Here is a 20,041-nt window from a genome sequence, read left to right as displayed (position 1 = left end):
GCGTATCCTTTCTTGTCTACCCCGTTCTGAAGCATCCCAAGATAACATAAGACACACAATGGTGTACAGAGCCTTTAGTTTCTTTGCAGTGCTTTGTACTTTTCATGAAAGGGCTGGGGATCACCGATGCAAGTTTACTGTCTTTCACCCTTCCACACCGTTTCCCTTTTCAGTAAACCCAGGTTACAAAGTCTGCCATTTAAAGGCTGGGGAACTTCCATCTGTCATGAAACCATGCTGTACTGCTAATCACAGTTCATTTTTAATGAAAACCAAGAGAAGAAAACCACCAGCCAACTCCGTTTTCCTTCCTGCCATTTCCCATTTGTACAGGCCGTGCAATTCAAATGTTTGAGCTGCTGCAGAATTATAAAGAAAAAGCATGCAGCCAAGATAACGAAGCTCTTTTCTTGGGCCCTGAAAATGTATCCCTATCTTTTTCTTTTGCTGTATTTCCAGACATAATGCCTGCTGCCCTACTTATCTTGATGTGTTTGCTGCAAGAACGCCTCTCTCCAGCCTTACAGCAGTATCGGGAGGAAGCCAGGGAGCCTGAATGCTGACGCTTTCCGTGAGTTGCTCTTCCCACCCCTCCCAGGAAAGGCCAGGTGAACGTGACTTTGGACAAGTAGGACCAGACAAGTAATGCTAATGTGGTTAGTCCCTAATGGGTATAATGTGACATCATTAAAAACTGAAAACGGGATATAAAATGCAATCAAATCGCAATTCTAACAATTAATTTTGATGTCACTGAGACAGTCTTTCATTGTTGGGTTTAGTTTCGCCCTCACTTTCGTGAGTAGTGTTTTGCTAGTTTATTAAAGGAGACAGCCAGTATTTTTGTGGCAGCAGCCCACAAGCAGCAATGAAAACGCTGACTTTGCACGCTTTTCTGGATACATGCACTAGGTCTCACTGATATGTCTGGCTGCAAAGATATCGGGGGCCTTGCTCCTGGGAACAAATGCAAATCACTTGCTTAGGCAATGTCGGGGGGACAGCTCTGATAAAACCAGCCATTTGAGTATTTGCTCCTTCCCTCCTTGTCTTCCCAAATCAAATCTAACTGAAAGTTTAGAAGATCCAGATGAGCTAGTAATTTTTTAGCTGTTTGGCTGAAACACAACTGTGGATGAGATAAAATGCTGTGAGAAAGCATCTCTGAGCTTGCAAGACACTGGGGAACTCCAGCAATACTATGGGAAAGCTCAATCACCTGAGGTTTCCAGACATAAGTTCAGATACGCTTTAAAACTGATAGGGCAGAAGAGAAAAGAGAGCTGGGCTGGGATGGACTCTCAAACTGAACAGACTCAGTCTGGATAAAGGGGAAGGAGCTAGAAGTTCATTAAAAGAGATGGAAAGCAGGGGGAAAGTGAACTGATGCTTAGCGTGAGAGATGAGCAAATACTTGGTTCAAATAGAGCAAACTTTAGCTAAAGCATCAGGGAAGGTGGGAGAACAGGCCCAGGCTTGGTTTAGAAAGAATCAAAATGATAGTTTCACTGAGGCAGACAGGAAAAAACCCAACGCTTTTTCCTCAAATGACTGTCCTTAAAACAGCTGTTTTACAGCTAAGAATATTTAGGGCAACCTAGATAAGTATATTAAAAAATGCTACCCAAGGTGATGAGCACAGGAAGAACTTGAATAACTGACTACAGACTGATGATTAAGAAAGGAGAGAAAAGACCTCTGGAATCTGTAGGCTCACTGTGTTTTTCCCCCTTTTTGTCTGAATTGAAAGAAACAGTTACTTGTCCTCAAACCCGTTCTCCCGAGCTCTTCTCTCCCAGCCTTTTAGCTCTCACCATCTTCTGCCCAGACACCCCCCCCCCCCCCCCGCCCAGACACCACTGATTTCATGTCAGGTAACACCTGTATACCCTTACACAGTTTTTATGCTCCAAGCAGTTTGCCTTCTGCGAGCAGCTGGGCAGTTCAATGGCATGAGTTTATGCCCTAGTGCGTGCTGGGAGGCATGAACTGTGAGATGATCTCCTGCTAAAGCTGGATTAAGAGAGGCATTGGGGTTGGGTGGGAAATGTGGAGCAAGAGTCTGGATTCCCTATACATGGCAGTCTTAATACTCCCCCCCCGCCCCGCTTCCCCCATGCTTTTCTGAAAATTACTGGCCCAAATACCAGAATTATATATCCTGCATTTTGGGGTGTTCCAGAACCATTTCAATTTATTCCTAATATTGGAAGCAGTGTTATTTTAACGAAAAGAGCCAAAATCAAGCTACTGAAGAGAGTTACAAACAGGGTATCACAACAAAATACTTGCAGGAAAGGGCTGACAACCACAGTTGCATAAAATGTGGATTTAACTCTTCTGTAGCAGCTTTATAGCTGATCAGCACAATGAGAGAAAAATCAGTTTTCCTAAGGGGCTGGCACAGAACGTTTAGCTGCTCAAAGGGCTTACTGTAGCAAATATATTTACCAGAGAGAAAATGAAGTCTGGAAGAGAACCAACTCTGGGCTGAATGAATTTGAAAAGGCTCTTTCACTGCCTGTGTAAGTTTAGCATATAAATCAAAATTATTAGGGCTTACTTTTAAAGTGTTATTTCTTAACTGGGAGGAGGACCTGCTGCTAAAAAGAAGCCAACATCATTTTACTGGACTCATTTGTTGAAAGCATGCAATTACAGTTTGACCAAAATGCAGTTTGGGTCACTGCAGGCAGCACACAGACAGTTTCACCAAGAACCCTCCTTCCCTCCAAGACACACAGACAAACGCACATACTGCGCTGCAAGGCACCGAGCTTTACCTTTCTGGAGCTTAGATGCATTGTCCTGTATCCAGCTGAAAAGATTGGCAAAGTCACAGTCACAGACCCAAGGGTTGCCCTCTAAGCGTATAGTCCGCAGGGAGGGAAGCGCTTCTAGGGCTGCCACATTTAGGCTCTGTAAGTTATTGTCATTCAATTCTAACACTTGGAGCTGTTCCAGGTTCTCAAAAGCAGCCTCATCCACATCCACCAGGTTATTGTTTCCAAGGCTCAATTTTATCAGTTTTTCTGCTGATTTGAATATCCCAGCATCAAGCTGTGTTAAATTATTGTAGCTTAAGTCTAAATACACCAGTTTGGTAGAACTGCTAAAAGTGCCCTCTTCTAAAGAGGTGAGGGAGTTATTCCTGAAGTCCAAATAGACTAGATCTCCATAAAATATAAAGAAATCAGCTGGTATTGCCTGAATGTTGTTATCAGCTATAAGAAGTTTCCGTACATCCAATGGAAATGGATTAGGAACACTTGGGAGTCCTTGATCCCGGCAATCTATGGTGTGGTAGTCCATACAGCTACAGACAGCAGGGCAAAAATGACCCACGGGTAAGAAAAGCAGGCAGACAAAGACAGAAAAAGGCAGAAGGCAGAAAGGAAAGCATGGCAACATCGTCAAGGATTTGAAAGCTGTGATGAGCACCACTTCTAAGAGAAAGACATTTTGCTCAGCTGAGCAGCAGTGCCTGGTACTTGTGTGTGTGTGTGATTGTATCCAGGAGATCACATATCATCACAGATCCGATAGCAGCAGTCTGGGGAGGGGGGAGGGAGAGTGACTGAAGGGAAGAGGGAGGGAGGCAAATGTGAGGATTTACACTGTCAGAATATGATAATGCTGTACAGTGTAAGGGAAAGAGATGATTGGGTAAACGGAGGATCTTTCAAAGGACTCCCCTGCTTTTGTGAGCTAAAAAAAGCTGAGAGCCTGTTTGCATATTTGCTGTATATTCCAGCAAGCGGGAAGTCACACCTGATCCTGTGGCTCTGACAGCAACAGCTCATGCTTAAAAAGCCCTTCAGGTAATAAACCCTGATGAAATCACTTATTTTGTTTCTTAGCATGAGCCTACATCAAGGAGACCAATACCCCACAGAAACGCAGGCAAGGGAAGTACCCTGCCTGCCTGCTAGGGAACGTTGTCCCTTTCATCTGTAGAGCAGGGAGCAGAAGAGCAGCAAGGGGAGAGGAGCCCAAAGACGAGGAACGCTGGCTTGTGCTGTTTCTGGATGCCTTCTCTGCTTTTACAGCAAGCACGTTAACATTATTTAAATATGACTCATTAACTTTTAACCAAGAAGTATAACCTACTGCAGCAACAAGGAATATGGTCTCAAAAGTGAGGGTTTTTTCCTTTCTGTTTTAATGACCAAACCTGCTACTTTCTAATACGGCACCAGTAATGTCTGTTGGGCCACATAAAAGTGCAAATTGTGGACCAAATCTTCAGCTGTTAAAACTGAACAGATTTTCTTCATTTTCAGGGGGTTGAAATATATGACAATCAATCTGCCTGTCTCCCATGGGACAGCAGAGATGATTTTCCAACAAGGCATCTGTGTTTTTCTGACATCCCCAAATCCACACCCAGAAAGGCAAGCCCTCTGCCAGCTGCAAGCTTAACTTTTAACTCCATCCCTGCCTCTTTATGCATGTTGTGTAAGCAGACAGAAATGGGACTCCAGTGCTTGGGCCACACCACGCGCTATGAGGGAAGATTTTTCTAAAGAGACAGATTCAGGTGTATGTGTCCTGAAGATCAGAGCACAAACTCAAACACCTTTGGAAAGCTCATTCTGAGGTCAGAGAGGCCGGTAATCTCAATTTAAGGGTCATATTTTGTAACTGAATTCAGAGTATGTTTCATCCATGACAGGGTACAAAAATTTCCATCTAAGACAGCCTATCCTCCCACAACACCTGCACTTAAATAATGAAAGCAGTATTATCAACCTCTCCTTCAGTAAGTACGTAGAAACACTCAACTGCTTGGAGGGAGCAAAGAGGGAGCCAGACGATTCTCGATAGTGCACACTGAGAGAAAAAGAGGCTATGGGCACAGATTAAAAACCATCCGAATACAAGAAAACACTTTTTTACTGTGAGGGTGGTCAGACACTGGAACAGGTTGCCCAGAAAGGCTGCAGAGTCTCCATCTGCGGACATATTCAAAACCCAACTGGAGACAACATTGGGCAACCTGCTCTGACTCTGCTTGAGCAGGGAGACTGCACTAGATGATGTCCAGAGGTCCCTTCCAACCTCAGCAATTCTGTGAACTGCTGTTAGGAAATGGACATGCCAGGAAGGGTTATACCTTTGAACACCTCTCTCTCACATTTTGCAACACACCTTGTTTCTAATTCACAGGTCTTTTAGCTAAACCATCTTGAGCCAGCCTCTAGATCCCTCCCATAAACACGCATCTCGCTCCAAATGTTGTTCATGTCTTGAATTACTTTTAAACCACCACCCAGAAAGAAATGGGCACAGCTGCCTCTATAAATCACCAGGGCAAAGCCCAGTTAAATTCCCGAGATGATTATTTACCTTTAAATTACAGAGAAAGTGGAAGTTTGATAGGCTACCTCTGAATAAAAAAAGACAACCATGCAAAATAACTCATGGTCAGGATTCAATGAATCAGCATCAACAAGTAACTGCAACTGGTATTTCTCATGCAGAATTGATGCTTTTTAAACTTTTAAGGCTGTACCTTGCAAACACTTGCTCCTGCTGTAATTTAGGTTTTCTGCCCCTAATTCAATTAAGGCTTTAGGTCAAAGATAAAGCTGCTCCTAACATAGGAAAGCAGAACTGACTTGATACCTTGTAGTAATGATAACTTGATATAGAGAGATCTAGCTCTCTATTTAGTGAGGTTATCAATACACAGGACTTAAGGGTCCCTTATGGCTCCTCCTATGCATGCCCACCTTTTTTCTATCAAATGTACAGAATCAGACCCTGACATTTTCTTTTCAAAGATGCCTCAGCATTATTATGCCTATTTCACAGATGGGAGACTGCAGACAATAAGGCACAATTTGTGAAAGATCCAAGAACATGTTAGCGGCAGGGGTAGGAACAGGACTCAGCTTCCCTAAAAATTCCACCAGCCCTCGCTAAAACTACCACTCCTTTCTGTAAGAAACAGACCTTCCTTTTGCTTAGCTGCTCATGTGTATTCTTTACATATTACCCTCTGTAGGGGAAGCGCTGTAAGCAACACTGTCTTCACAGCTTATTCTGCAACACTCATATGCAGTTTGCAATTTCTCCACAGAATCTGTGGAACTTTCCTGAGATGTTTGTGAAGGGGTTGGCAGGAGACTAGGGATTACTATCAGGCTCTGGATATTTTGGGATAGGTATCCCATAGGTTTGTCAAACATCAGCCCTGCTCCCACAGCAGGCAGGCAAACAGTTTCACTGCCAATGCGTAACAGCACTGATCCTCTGCTACGCAAGACCAGCTGCAGCGCCTGCCATCGCAGGCCGCCTGCCACGGTCTGACACCTTTCTCTTCATGTCTTTGATTTTGGAGAGTTTCTTCCCAACTTGTCTTTCTCTGTATAACGTTTCCTCTTTCATTTTGCCTGCTCAGCTTTATTCATTCCTTAGCTACCGCTTATTTCTGTACCTCATCTGTTTCCCTCACAGCACAGAAATCCTCTTGAATCTTTTTGAAGCTTCATTCACTTGCCAGACATTTCAGGCAATTTTGGGTAGCAGAAAGGAGATTCTGCAAAGCTTTCTATCTAGTAAGATATTAAAGCTTTACTTCTTTAATCTTTTATTTGCATCAGTCAGTTACAGTAACCGGTACTACTAAATAAGGGGTTTAGCCTGCTATCTGCTAAGTGCACAGCACCCTCTTGTGCCCCGCAGGACAGCGGTCATTCCACAACCACCCTGGTCTCTTCAGATAAGCTGTTAGCAAGCTTTACCATACGCCTATAGTTTACCTACACTCTGAACTTCACTCTCTCTTCCAGTGGCCCCAATCACTCCATGCAAGAAAATAAAAGATATAATCCAGGCGGTGTTATGTACTATTTTTAGAGAGGTGTACAGTAGGACAGCAGAGGTGTCGCAGAACAAGCCTAACTAATGCATAGGCCTGAGAAAGGAAGCAAATGCAAGGAGCAAAGCAAGCTTCTAATTCCCTGACTGCACTAAGTCAGGGAGCCAAATTACAAACCTATCGCATGCTGCCGCTCCTGTCATTTGAATTGCATTGTACCTCCACAGCCTGTCACAGCTTTTAGCCATTTGTTACAGTAACAGGGACACCAGAGCATAAATTGCCAATCACCTATTGGATATGGATTTTTTTTTTTTGAGGAAATTTTAAAGTACGTCACGATAGATAATGCATATTAAGACTTTGTTTGGCTTCAACTGACACTATGGTAAAATACAAAATTGCTCCAGTGAGTAGTCTCAGAAATAGAGAGGAATTTGTGTCAAATCCTTTTGTGCAGAATGAGGACGCAAACCCAATTTCTCTCCGCACCTCCTAGTTGTAGGAGTTGAATAAGCACAACAGTAGGCAGGTTTTGGTCTAAACCAACAAAGATCTGGCTTTCCATTCCTTTAACTTTCTATTCAGAATACCACTAAGAGAAACCTCTAAAATAAAACAGGGAGTGACATGCCACACTGGTCCTGGATCTTTAGTGTGCTTGCAGTACTACATCGTGGCAAGCAGTAGGAAAGAAACAGAAAAAACGTCCGCTTCTTTGCCTAGTGAAGTAAGAAATAGCTTTGCGGAGAAATGACAGAGGTTTCATCTTTCCCTTAGAAACTTCCAGCCCTCACCTTAAAAGTGCTCAAAACTTCCCAAAGTAATTTGAGTAATGGAAGAAAAAAGAAAGAGCAATCATAGTACGGACACACATGAAGGATTCATATCTCAGCCAATAAATCCTTACTTACAAGAGACTGAAACTGAAAACTGTCCGTCCTCATTCATATTTTTGAACAGCTAATTGGGCATATTTTTCCATGAAGGAAGTTATTATTCCAGACTTATGCTTCAGTGAGTTAAGGTACATGTCCTGTCCGAGGCTGCTGCACCAGGTGCACAGAGGGACTGCAAGGGGTTTTCCTCATTATCATACATTAGCAATGTGTCACGGGAACCAATGTTCGAACTTGAATGACTAACAGTTTGTTAATCAATTAATCAAACACTGAAATCAAGTGCTAAACAACATCTCTGAACAGAAGTCCCATTTTTATTCAGATATTTACCATTTTGGCTTTTTTTTTTCCTTTTGAGAAAAATCTTCCCCTGCTATGACCAGGCATGCTTCTATGATTGCAGCCAAGGGGCACCTTTGGACAGTTTTCCCTCTGATCTTACATTTAAGGACTGAAAAAGCAAAAAAGAAAAAGGGTATATTCCTTTGTCTTACGATTTATGAGATGATAGAAACTGTGAAGTGAACTGAAGCTTGTATCACACCCGCCCAGTTCTTCACTGCTGTGGTTGCTGCTGCCACGCCACTGGGAGGGAAATTACATCAAAATTAATCAACGCGGCAGCAGCAATGATTGAATTTGAAAACTTTAGACATTGCAGTTCAGCAGCCAAATGAGACCAGTCTAAACCCATCAAAAGATTTCCATCATCTGCTCTAGACAACGTGGCGCACGCAGACATGTGGTCACTATCTTATTGTAAACCATCTACAATCACTAAAAGCATTCCCGAGAGACGGAACAGTGTAAATTATATTTCCTTTTTCCCTCAGGAAGGAGTTTGTATCCAGCCACTACAGCGTAGTCAACCGCTTGCCCTCTACATAGTTTATATACTGATCTAGTATTACCACAGCTTTAAAGCAAATTAAATGTGATTAAAAGTGAAAGTTCTCCTAAGCTGTTGAGCAGAGATACACTCACGTATATGCACTGCTACTCCTGTATATAATAAAGTCACAAGTAAAGCTGGTCTCTGGTTTCTTCTCAAACGCTATTTATCTGGTCAGATTCACCAACGGGTCTGTCAAAACCTGAAAAACCTTGGGGAAATCAGAGACCTGAGATTCTTTAGAGCTCTGAGTCTCTAAAAAATATATATAAGAAATCCAACATAGGATTTGTAGAGAAAAATTTATGAAAGTCAGTGACTTCAAAGAAGCAGTTGGAATTGAACATAACTTTCATATCTGAAACTTGTTTCAACCTGCAGCTAAGTTCCAAGCCGTGAAGCTAAACAGAGAAGGAAGTTTGAGCAAATTCTCAGAGCCCCAAGATGTCACAAAATGTAATCCCGCTCTGATGTAAAGCTAAGCAGATTGTTATTTTTAGCCCGCGATTGCCATTATAAACATGGCATATTTGCTTCAAAAGACGAACTGACGACTCTTGGGAACTGATTTCCTCCAAATCACGCACTGCACACTCCCTCTTTCTAGCCCTTCTATAAAGAACAACTGCTAAATGCTTTATCAAAGCATTCAGAGGCTGAATGTGCCGCTGTGCAATCTGGCTGAGCAGAGGGTAAATGGTGTGTCTTCTGGTGAAAAGGAGGCAGCTTTGCCTTTCCTGTAAGGATGGAAAACCAGAAATTATTCTGAAATATCTGGGAAGCAAACTTGCATTCTCTCAGTAGGAAGTATATAGTTTTAATTTGTACTCTGTGCTACCTAGAAAACCCTTTGGAGAGTTCTCTTTGTTCTAATGAACAGCAAATAGATTTACAGCAATGAAAACAATTGACAGCTAATGTTTATAAAAACATGACATATCTTCTTTGAGTATAAAACTCTTCCAGATCATTAGGTCTGCATGGTACAGCAGAGTAAAAAAACCCAAACAAACAAAAACAAGCCCAAAAAAACAAAACCAAAAAGGACTTGAATTCATGTTGCTATTAACGTTGTAATATTAATGGGCTGAATGTCTTTTCCAGACCAAAGATGGTGCACTTGTGAGGATTTTATGCAAATTCATACCAAATATACACCCAGCAAGAACACAGTTCCATTTACAAAGGCACAGCTAATTTAGAGGTCAAGGTCTTTTCATGGCTCCTCAGTTTGCTTTGAGATGGGGATTTCACGAAGACATTACACGCTCCCTTCCTTGGCTGTATTAATGTAACCTGTTTGATGTGGTACAAGCTAGTCACAACAGGCAAAAAACCAGGCTAGATCTCCTAGATCTTTTCTAATACAGAGAAAAAAAAACCCTCAAGACAGTCATCTCTGCTTACTTCCCTTCTCCCATCTACCACAGTGACTATTGCTGCGTACACTTCAGGGATTTAAACATGCAGAAAGCACGTTTGTGTCCGTGGGAATTCCAAACATCAGATAAGTGGTAGAAATAACGGAAACAATTATTACACCCCTCTCTGTTGCTCTTTACCATAAAAATACCTCATGAAAAACATAACTAAATGCTTAAAAGATCAGACTGTAACTGCAAAATAGGGCTTGAAAAACTGCCCTTTGAAGTTCACTGCATACTGATTAAATTACATGCACCAATCCCACAAGTGTGCAATTCCATATTTTACAGGTTAATTCTGAACAACTGGCTTTCTGCAAAATAATTACTCCACAAAAATGCATCCATCTCTGCACTGGAACCATACAGGACTAAGAAGTACAAAGGGACAACAAACAATAGATGAGGACTTGAGGCAAGACAAGGAACACCAGAATCTTGCACCATGTTCAAATGGAAGTAAACTGACAGAATAAGGGTGTGCAAACGTATGTTTGTGTGTGCGTGTCCATATCTGAATGAATGCATGTGCAATTCCTTTGTTTTTTTAAAAACTCAAGTACGGAAAATCCAGAGCAGGCAATCTAGTGGAAACTACTGGCAGTTTGGCCCTTACACTTTATCTGTAGAGCTCCTTCTGTGGACAGATCTGTCATCCTTTTTAATCCTACGTTAAATAAATCACATTCCCTTTCTAAATTCAAGAAATACCTAGTTCATTTATACCCACATGAAGAACAAACCAAACAAAACAGTGACAAAGATGATTGAACCAATGGGATGAAATCCCCTGATGCAAAGGACTTGTTTTTACCTTTAAAGGATAAAGTAAATGTTGAAATACACTTTACTGTATGCAAAAAATGTTTGCAAGATGACAAAGATTCATTGTAGTTACCAATCTCTTGGTATAACTGAAGTATCCACAGTCCTGTTCATAGTCAATGATCCTCGTCATTCACTTGTCTTCACTCTAAAGTGATCTTTCTATCCTCCTACAGGTTTCTCTGGCTATACAGAAGTGGAGTGTCCCTCAGGGAATGCAGCATGTTTTGACTTAATGCCTTCTGACATTTCACTCGCCTTGTTAATAAGATGGGCAAAATGTCAGGTGAAATTAGATCAGCAACTGCAGCAATCCCCAAAAGGGAGATGTTTGGAGCCTTGTAATACTGCCTCTAGATTTGCTTTTCAAAAACACATTGATAACCAATGCTAATTATTACAATGACTAGCTTTCATAATTGCTTCAGAAATTACTTACCTCACTGACAACAAATTGGGGATACTTCTCTGGTACTCAGTGGTATCAGACACAACCTTCAGAACTTTATTACAGTTACACTTTGAATGCTCCATTAGTAATCACTAGCACAGCTGCTCTCTTTAACACAACTTCTTTCAGCCTACGTGCTGATACTGCATTGGTACGTAGTAGTTTTAAACACTACAACTTCAGCAGGACCCTTAGTATTGGGAGGTGGAGGTGTCTTAGCACTCGGCTGCACAGTTCCAGCACCCAGTAGCTGTCCCACACCACCACCCAGTGCTATAGTGCAAGGTAACTCGCTGCCCTTTGTCAGGAGGTATATGGGGTTTGTGTATTAATTAATGTTTGGATGAACTCCTTCATACATCTGCTTATACAGCCATCTGCAGTTTTGGGGGCTGCCTCATTTCAGAGATATTAAAGCTGAGAACATCACCAAAAGAAAGTAAAATGCAGAATTTCCTCCCTGGGGAATGTTAGTGAAGTTAACGGGCATTAGTGCTGGCAGTACACAGAGCGTAGTTCTCGGACATCGCAATCTCTGGGATGGTTCTACATCTTTTTTTTTGCTTTAGCAACATCAAAAATAAATCAGTCCCACAAAAATGGAATAAGGGAAGTCTCTTAAATCTCAAATTTGAAGGGAACTCATAAGAAAAAGTAAGTTTGCTTCAGGCTCTTGTAAATTTTTCAGGAAGAGAATGGCACAGAAGATGAATCTGGTAAAAGTATTGCTCACGTGGTAACACATGGAATGTACTATACTCTCCATCTTCTCAGGCTGTGCTATAAGCAAAAAGATATTTTTAGGGATCATGGAATGGCTGCAGACCAAAAATAGAGAAGCCAAAAAATGTCCAACAAAACCCTTTCAACAAAAAACTAAAATTGAAAAATTAATTTTAACTGCTAATTTCTGTTTTCTTTTTAGAACATGTTTTCAGTTTTTAACCAGGGATTTAATTCTTACATTTTTCTCTATGATATTCCTCAGTAGCATATCATCTTTTGAGTTTTCCAAAAAGTCTTCTCCTATAACTTATGGTCAGAAGTGTCTTATCTAAGCATACAATGAAAAGCTTCAATTTATTTCTTGGTATAGACACTTATACAAATTACTTAGTTCCTTCTGCTGAACCTAGGCAAACACTTGCTAAAGTGACATGTGTGGCTTCTTCTGATACAGATTTTACTTTATAAACACTTCATTTGCTTTTCCTGCAAATACAAGTCTAGCTTCCTGCTTTTCCTTTACCAAGGTTTTACTTGTTTTAAGGAAGATGGTTTGAAATTAACTTCTTGGTACATGCATAAGCAGTCCAATCATTCAAAGCTATCACAGACAGTACTATATCAGCGTCAAAGGATTTACGTGACTGCCACGGACACAGGCACGGAATAGCTGTCAAGGCATTGAGATGGCATCTGTGTAGCCCTCCTTAAAAGTCACCCACCAAGAAACAAGTTTGGAGTGTTTGGCATTACCAACAATGAAAGATTTTGATGGTGGTGGGAAGGGCACTTAGTTTAAAATTACTTTTTGTTATATTGCTATTGTTGGGTCCCTAAAAATGGAACCTTTCTTTTCACCAAAATGACACAAGAAGTCACCTGTTACCCAGAAGAGCATCTCCTCCGGCTACTATTCCAACCAAGTATTATTACATGCTATTCTGTGGGATGGCCAAAGGAATATAGTTACAAGTTGTACCACTGAGAAGTACTTTAATGTCTAGTTTTGGAGTAAGATGAACCATTCTAGATGCACTTTTGATGATACTTAAAAAAAAAATCATCCAATACAGGATTAGTTGATACAAGTGGTCAAGAAAGCCCTAACGGTTTTTAGTTTGCTTTTAGACTTGTCACTTTTCAGAAAATATAGTGTACTGAAATATTGTCACTGATAACATGGCTACTGGGCATCACTCAGTAGAGCAGACACCTTATTGTCACTTTTAAGAAGTACTGCCCGGTACTGCCCGCTGCCTTGTGGCACGTGATTACCACCTTAAGTGACAGAGGGCAAAAGCAGAAGGATGCAGGGTCACAACTGCTGAGCCAAGAACAGAGCTCCATAATTCCCGATGAGCTTTCTGGAAGATTTATGTGCACACAGCTTTACGCAACAAAAATATTCTACACGTTAATAAAGTACAGGTCAAACTCCCTGGATACACGTTCTAAGGCAAAAAAAATCCTTCTAAAAACCAGCGTCTTACCTTTACTCGCACTTATATTGTAATACCTCAGGGCCTCAGTTTCCCTTTTTTCAACAGGGGAAGGGATAAAACTGCTGTAAGACTTACGGGCTACACAGGGTATAAGGTATATGAATCTAAATCCCTTATGTTAGGAGTAATCTTCTTTGCTATGAAAGATGCTTATTATCAACAGTGCTTGCAGGCGATTAAAATTGTTAATATTCTTTGCATTGTACTTGGCGTACAGCTGCCTAAGCCTACAAATACATGAATCACGGTCCTCTAATTCAGTTTCCTGCAGCAAAACCAAGAAGATATTAACATTCCAATAAAGAAAAAACCCTCTTAATTCACTATTTATATTTAATGAAATAATTTATAGACTAGAGACAGTGTTGGCACTGGAGGAAGAATCTGCAATACTTATTTCCACTCCTGATCTACTGTGCAACCTTGGGAAAGTCACTACGGCGCTCAGTGCCTCAGTTTCCCCACTGTTTCAGATGGAAATAACCAGAAGCAGCAACAGGATGGAGGTTTAAAGTTAGATGATATTCACCTCAAAAGCTTTCAGCATTTCCATTTTAAAAGGCTTTTAAATATTCATATTTTAACAATACAATAGTGCCTTGATCTGAAGACACATGTAGATGGCTTGGGGCTATTAAAGTGGTGAGCAGGCCTCCAAGAGAGCAACTATCTCATTCTCCTTTGTGTCCTGGAATTAGTTTATGCAAGACAGGTCTTACAAATACAGGGCAAAGCATAAAACCTTTATTTTCCTAATTTAAAGCATGAATTAACTTACCCCTTAGATAGGAAAATCCTGCATTTGAACTACCTTCCCTTCTCTCCCTTGAGTTATTAATGACAAGATATCACAAAAAGTGATCTCGTGCAGTGGTTTGCGTAATGCAAAGATAAGGTCTATCTTTGTGAATTCCAGTTTAATCGCATTCCTCTAGGTCCACCTTCTACAGTCAGACTGGGACTCCACCCCTCTACACATTCTCAAGTCGTCGTTTCATTTTATCCAGATTTATAGTGTAGTTCAAAGAATAATCAAGCCATGAATCTAACCATTGTTTTAACTATGGTCAACATTCATTACATTTTTTGGTGTCCTCTGTTGTTCTTGTTTCCCTTGCTATGATACTTATTCACTTTATTTTTCAGGAAAACAATCCAATATTATAAACATTTGGTAAAAATATTTGTGAAGCCATGCTATTAGTCTAGTATTTCTCCTAGACAAAGCATTAGCAGTTGCAGCTGAGACCCTTTATTAAATTCAGTGGTATAGTATTTCATTTTAAGAGATTACAGTACATGATTCAGCTACATGTCAGTGGAATAATATGTGAATGAATACAGATTTTGCAAAATAGCTGAAACATCCATGATCCCTGCCCTGATTTCAGTGCTTGGTTTCATTTTCATTTGAAGTACGCTTTGCCCCTTAATAAAATTATTCAAATTGCAGCTATCTGCTGAATTTGGTTGCAGTCAGAAGGTGAGCTGGGGTCACCACAATGGCTGTCATTTCAAGAAAACCCACGGTTTCTGCTGTTGAAAGATCACCATGCCTTGTTTCTCTCACCAAACCCTTCACGGAAGCACATACTTTCATACCCATTTGGACATGTAGCCAGGGTAGGAAAAAAAACACACTGCTGCTTGAAGATTGTGGCAAAAAACCTGCAGCCCAAAGCCTTACTTGCCTGGAGCGTAGTTCTCTGCTCCGTTTCCTCCCTGGGACTAGGGCAGTGGTGGAATCCAGCCCTGCAGCGAGTGCATTTTAACCAAAGCAGTACCTGTGAACATATCCCTCCCTCTGGTGGCTGCCGAGTACTGTGTAGTGGTCTCTGTTTATTCACTTCTATTATTTGCAGATAAATCCCAGTTACGTGAAATGAGTCACAGAGTCAGGAAAGGCCACTGGAGAACATCACTCTGTACTCACTCCTTCCCCACATTCCTAAGTATCCACCCCCCCATTCAGCCTGCTTTTCTGTCCCTGCTTGCCCTCCCCCCATTTGAAACAACTATTCTTTCCACCAGCTTCTGTTCATCTTTGCACCTCCTTCATGAAGCTGCTTATTCTTGGGAAGATGCTTTGGATACAGAAAGGAAAAGAAATCACATTCTGTATGTGATTCCTCCCTAAAATCAGAGCTGAAATGGAAATTTTGTCATGGAACTTAATGGGGGTAGTATTTCTCATTCATTCATCCATGTGCATTTCATTCCTTCTAAAAGACACACAAGCTTATTCAAAGAGACAATTACTCATTTACAGAAAAACTGGCTGCACCCATATGCTGTGCGTGCCTTAGTCCATCCGTCTCCTTGTAAACCCGGGCAAACCCTGCCCCGCACTGAAGACGCCCCGACAGCTGACGGCCTGGCTGCTAGGACACGGGGCAGCTTCAAATAGCACAGGCACTGTGCTGGGTTCTGCGCAAGTTCCAAGCAGGTGCGATCTCAGCCACGTCATCAGCATTACATTTCTTGGTGCATTTTCAGCACGCTAACACAGTATGTATTTAAAAAAATACACGTAAATTCCTAATGACAGGCATTTGCTTTATCTGTATAAACTCACTATAAAAGCAGTGAAAGTCTCCGAAAGTATTAAGAAACAAACTCATAGAAGCATTCTGTAATCAATGAGAGACTGAGTACACGTCTGTGTTTTTCCCCCCTTTTGGCTCCATTGTTGTGTTGCTTTCCTTATATAACTGTTCTAGTTAAAAGACCACTCCTGACCTAAGAAAACCTACATGAACCTCATAATTTTTTGTTAAATACATGGTGGTCATCCACAGGTTTAAAAGTAGTAAAGAGTGGGCATTCCATATTTAACTCTGAGTCACTCCATTGTATGTCACGTAGAAACAACTGCTGGCAGACTTTGGAAAGACTTTTTCTGGATGAAGTACTTACTACCAGAAATCCCAACACCACCAGGGTGCCCTCGGGAGCACGCCTGCTCCCTGCAATCAGCTCTTACACCGTATGTAGCCTGTTGCATCAGTAAAATTTATGTTTTCAGGCCTGTGCCCCCAGAGAACTTCACCCTCTCAGGAGAAAGCTTCATTGAGAAAGCAGCTGAGCAGCTCTGCTCCAGGGGTCTTTATAAACAGCCAACATACATTTCCTCTTGAGAAAGGCACTGTAGACTGTCTACCAAATGTGTCCTACCCCCTTCAAACCAGTATTTTGCTTCAGGTAGGCAATGGTGTTACTCTCAAGTAAAAAAAAAAAAAAGATTAAAAATCATGCTTTTGTGTTAAACAGCCCAAATTCATCTGCTTCTAATGAAGAGCCTTACAGTATGAAGCAAAAACCATTTCAATTTTGAAATTATAAAAGCAGGAAATAAAGTCACTTCAACATCAAACCACAGACTTTGAAACATCAAGGAGAAATCTTAACATTTTACACAGATCAACTCACTCTTACCCAAAACCACCGTGTAGCCCCCTCTACCCTTTCCCTCTCCCAGCCCATCTTAATCAAGTCTTTTCGGGATTGACTGAAAAGACATCAAGGAGAAAAGCAGCTTGTACAGAGAACAACTCCCCATAAATCTAAAATGAAACTAGGGCAAGTGTAAGTGCTTACTTCTTTTCCCTTAAACACTAGTTTATTTTGAGAGTCAATTCAATACATCTGGATTTCCTGGCTAGGACGGTATCTGGTTGCTTCAGAACCGTGCTCTCTCCATCAGCCTGCTGTATAGCCCAGAGGCACTGGCTCAGGATGTGCCCATTTATCAGATCATAAAATATTTCAGGTTGCCTCTATGCCCCATAGATTGGAGCACTGGTTTGTGAACACTGGTATATATTGATTTTGGTGAAACTGATTCATATCAGCTGAAAATCTAGCCCCATCTCCAAAACTGACTGATAAATATAATTACTATTCTAGCTTAAGATCTCCAAGCATTGTTGCAATTTCCTGATTCAATAATCTGTCTTCTCTACATCTGACAGCTAGTGTTGCTCACACATCTGTGCACATAATACTTTATAGTCAGGAGCACAGATGGTCAAGGAGCAGGCTTTGCTTTATAGTTGCTTATCTTAAGATTAGTCCCATAATACGAATATTTGAGTTTGTCAATACTAATACCAATCCCTTCCTATAGAGCACATTTTACTTTTCAAACAGTGAATTCTTCTTCTGTCTCCTATCAGCTGCAAGTCTGATTTCACATCAAAAGTGGTGTCCCTGTCCATCAGGAAAAGGATGCCTGAAACAAATAGGGTGAAAGTAGCATCCTCTGGTCCTGCCATTCCCTGACACCTGCCCGATGAAAAACTTGTCGATTGCCATTTTAAAAGCTAAATGGAGGCTTATGTGCATTCTCCTATCTTGCATACAAAATGCATTTACAGAAATTGGAAACTAAAAGCACAGTGTCTCAAAACCAAAAGCTACCACAAAGCCACAACTATTTGAGGCCTACACAAATCAATGAAGAAATATGGACTTTAACAATTTGTGAATAAGGGAAGCTAAGAGCCACTTCTGAGGGCAAGAGTCTGTATTTCTGCAAAAGCCTTTAAGAATCTTTGACTTCCATGTAAATAGCTCCATAAAATGGGAACATTATCATCCATACTTTCAGTTTAAAGTCCACTATGTAGACCCGAGTATGTGCATGTACATATACAGACGACTTCTCGCTATATACACACACATATAAAAAGGCCACACAAATATCTCATGAAAGGAACATCCAAATTATCCCTCTATTGTCCCACAACTTGTCAGAGATTGTAGCACGGCGACAGATTTGGATGTCCTGGCTTCTGCCTGACTTATTACAGAATTTTCCGTGAATGTGCAGCTCCATGTGCTGCTAGAACTTTTCTTTCTACAGAACCATCTTCAGTACAAGTGAGAGCTTATAAGATCTCCAGTACATAGAAAGTAAACCCATATTTTCCCTTCCTGCTCTTTCACTAAAAATATACTTGAAAAGTGTAAATTAAGCATCCAATTTGATGATACCCTTTGCAAATCTGCTCTGCAAACTAAAAAGATACTGTCTCTTTCTGTTGCCGAGTTTCCTGTTTCTGTACCCCAGGGGCAGCTGTGAGCCCTGCAATATTTGGTCAGAAGCATAAAAACTGTTTTCTGCAAGCTGTATTAACTTTCAAGCCATTTCCTGTTTTCCCTTTGGAGCCAAACCCACCCCTTTTGGCAGGTACTGAAATCCCAAACCACCCGATTCAGTCTGAGGAAATGTTCTATTACTTGAAAGAGGAGGAGACCCAGAATGATAACTACAATTTTTTGTTACCTGCTTTCAGCAAGGCAACTTTGCTTTACTTTGAGGCAATCTGTCAGCAAATCACGCTGTACAGAATTGCCCATCTCAGTTTTTGAATCCTTTACATAATAGATTTAGTCTTAGAAAACATTTATAAGTCACAAGCAGAGAGTGTCCACAAAACAAATTCTTCTGGAAGTGGTAATAGAAAGCAAATTCTATTCAGAGGTTGCATTTTTCATAACTGATGTTTAGGCAGCTTCTTTTGCTATGTAACCCAAAACCAAAGAAACTATCTTCTGTCCAGTTTGAGACACTAGAGCCTCAGTTTGCAGAAGGGACAAGCATGCACAGGCTCAGACAATTTACAGGAGCTCTGCATGCTTGGCACTCCTGAACATCAGTCCTAGAAGATGGAAGTGTCCTCAAAGGGTTTCTAAAAAAAAAATCTAACATGAAAAAAATCAAATATCTATTCTGGTAAGATAGCCCTAAAAAGTTTGGGCCTTAATATATGTAATTCCTTCTGTTTTAGAGATAGCTGTAGTGAAAACTGGAATCATTCCTGAGATTTCAGGAAAATGGTAATAATTTTATTATCATCTGAGATTAAGTACAATTAACAGATTCATGCTACACCTGGAGCTCTAACAACAGTCCCTTCTTCTCTCCAGCCCATTTACCCCAGAAGCTGAATCATCACTGTCCCCAGAGTTCATTATCACACTTTGCCCTACATAGTATTCCTTACTTTCTGGATCATAGTAATGTTCACTTGCAGGCAAAGGAAATCTGGCACTAGGTTTTTGCGGTGTAAGTGAATTAAATGTACACGTACAGATTATTTCATTCAGCAGAGAAATGCAGTCAATTCCAGGATAAACTGCCAGACAAATTGTCAATTTTAAGGCCAAACCAATACCAAGGAAGAGATCATCATAAAGCGCTACACCTTCAGAAGAGCGTTCTTAGGCAGACTGACCAACCCTAATACTGCAAGCAACCATAGTCACACACAGGCATAGAAATCAAGCTGCCTACATTTACCCCCTGCATGGCATCCATCTTATCAGCGGAGTTACACAGAACCAGTGGCAAGGCTGCCCTTGCTGATACTGGAGCTGCTCTTTAAAGGCCTGGTTCAAAGCCCATTTATGAGAACGGGGAGCCTTCCACTGACTTCAGTGCTCCCAGGTTCATATTGCAACATTGACCGATTCAGGGGAAAACACAGCA

General features: G+C 41.1%; 1 protein-coding gene across 2 annotated transcripts in view; it reads right to left on the bottom strand.

Annotated features, from left to right (window-relative positions):
- LRRC38 (leucine rich repeat containing 38) overlaps nucleotides 1-20,041 on the bottom strand; it is a 68,702-nt gene that overhangs the window by 12,577 nt on the left and 36,084 nt on the right. Inside the window, exon 1 of one of the 2 annotated variants that reach the window (XM_009460969.2) lies at nucleotides 2,784-3,488. The exons of the other annotated variant lie outside the window; for it this stretch is intronic. Within the exon in view, the coding sequence (XP_009459244.1) occupies nucleotides 2,784-3,411 (628 nt within the window). The 5' untranslated portion in view covers nucleotides 3,412-3,488. Of the gene's footprint in view, nucleotides 1-2,783; nucleotides 3,489-20,041 lie in introns of those variants that run through there. 2 annotated transcript variants of the gene reach the window in all.

Source organism: Nipponia nippon, unplaced genomic scaffold (assembly GCF_047370975.1).
Source record: "Nipponia nippon isolate SJK-2023a ecotype South Korea unplaced genomic scaffold, ASM4737097v1 scaffold_19, whole genome shotgun sequence".
In the NCBI taxonomy this organism is placed as follows: domain Eukaryota; kingdom Metazoa; phylum Chordata; class Aves; order Pelecaniformes; family Threskiornithidae; genus Nipponia; species Nipponia nippon.
The sequence above is the reverse complement of the archived record's forward strand: the minus strand, read 5'-3'. Positions and strand labels throughout refer to the sequence as shown.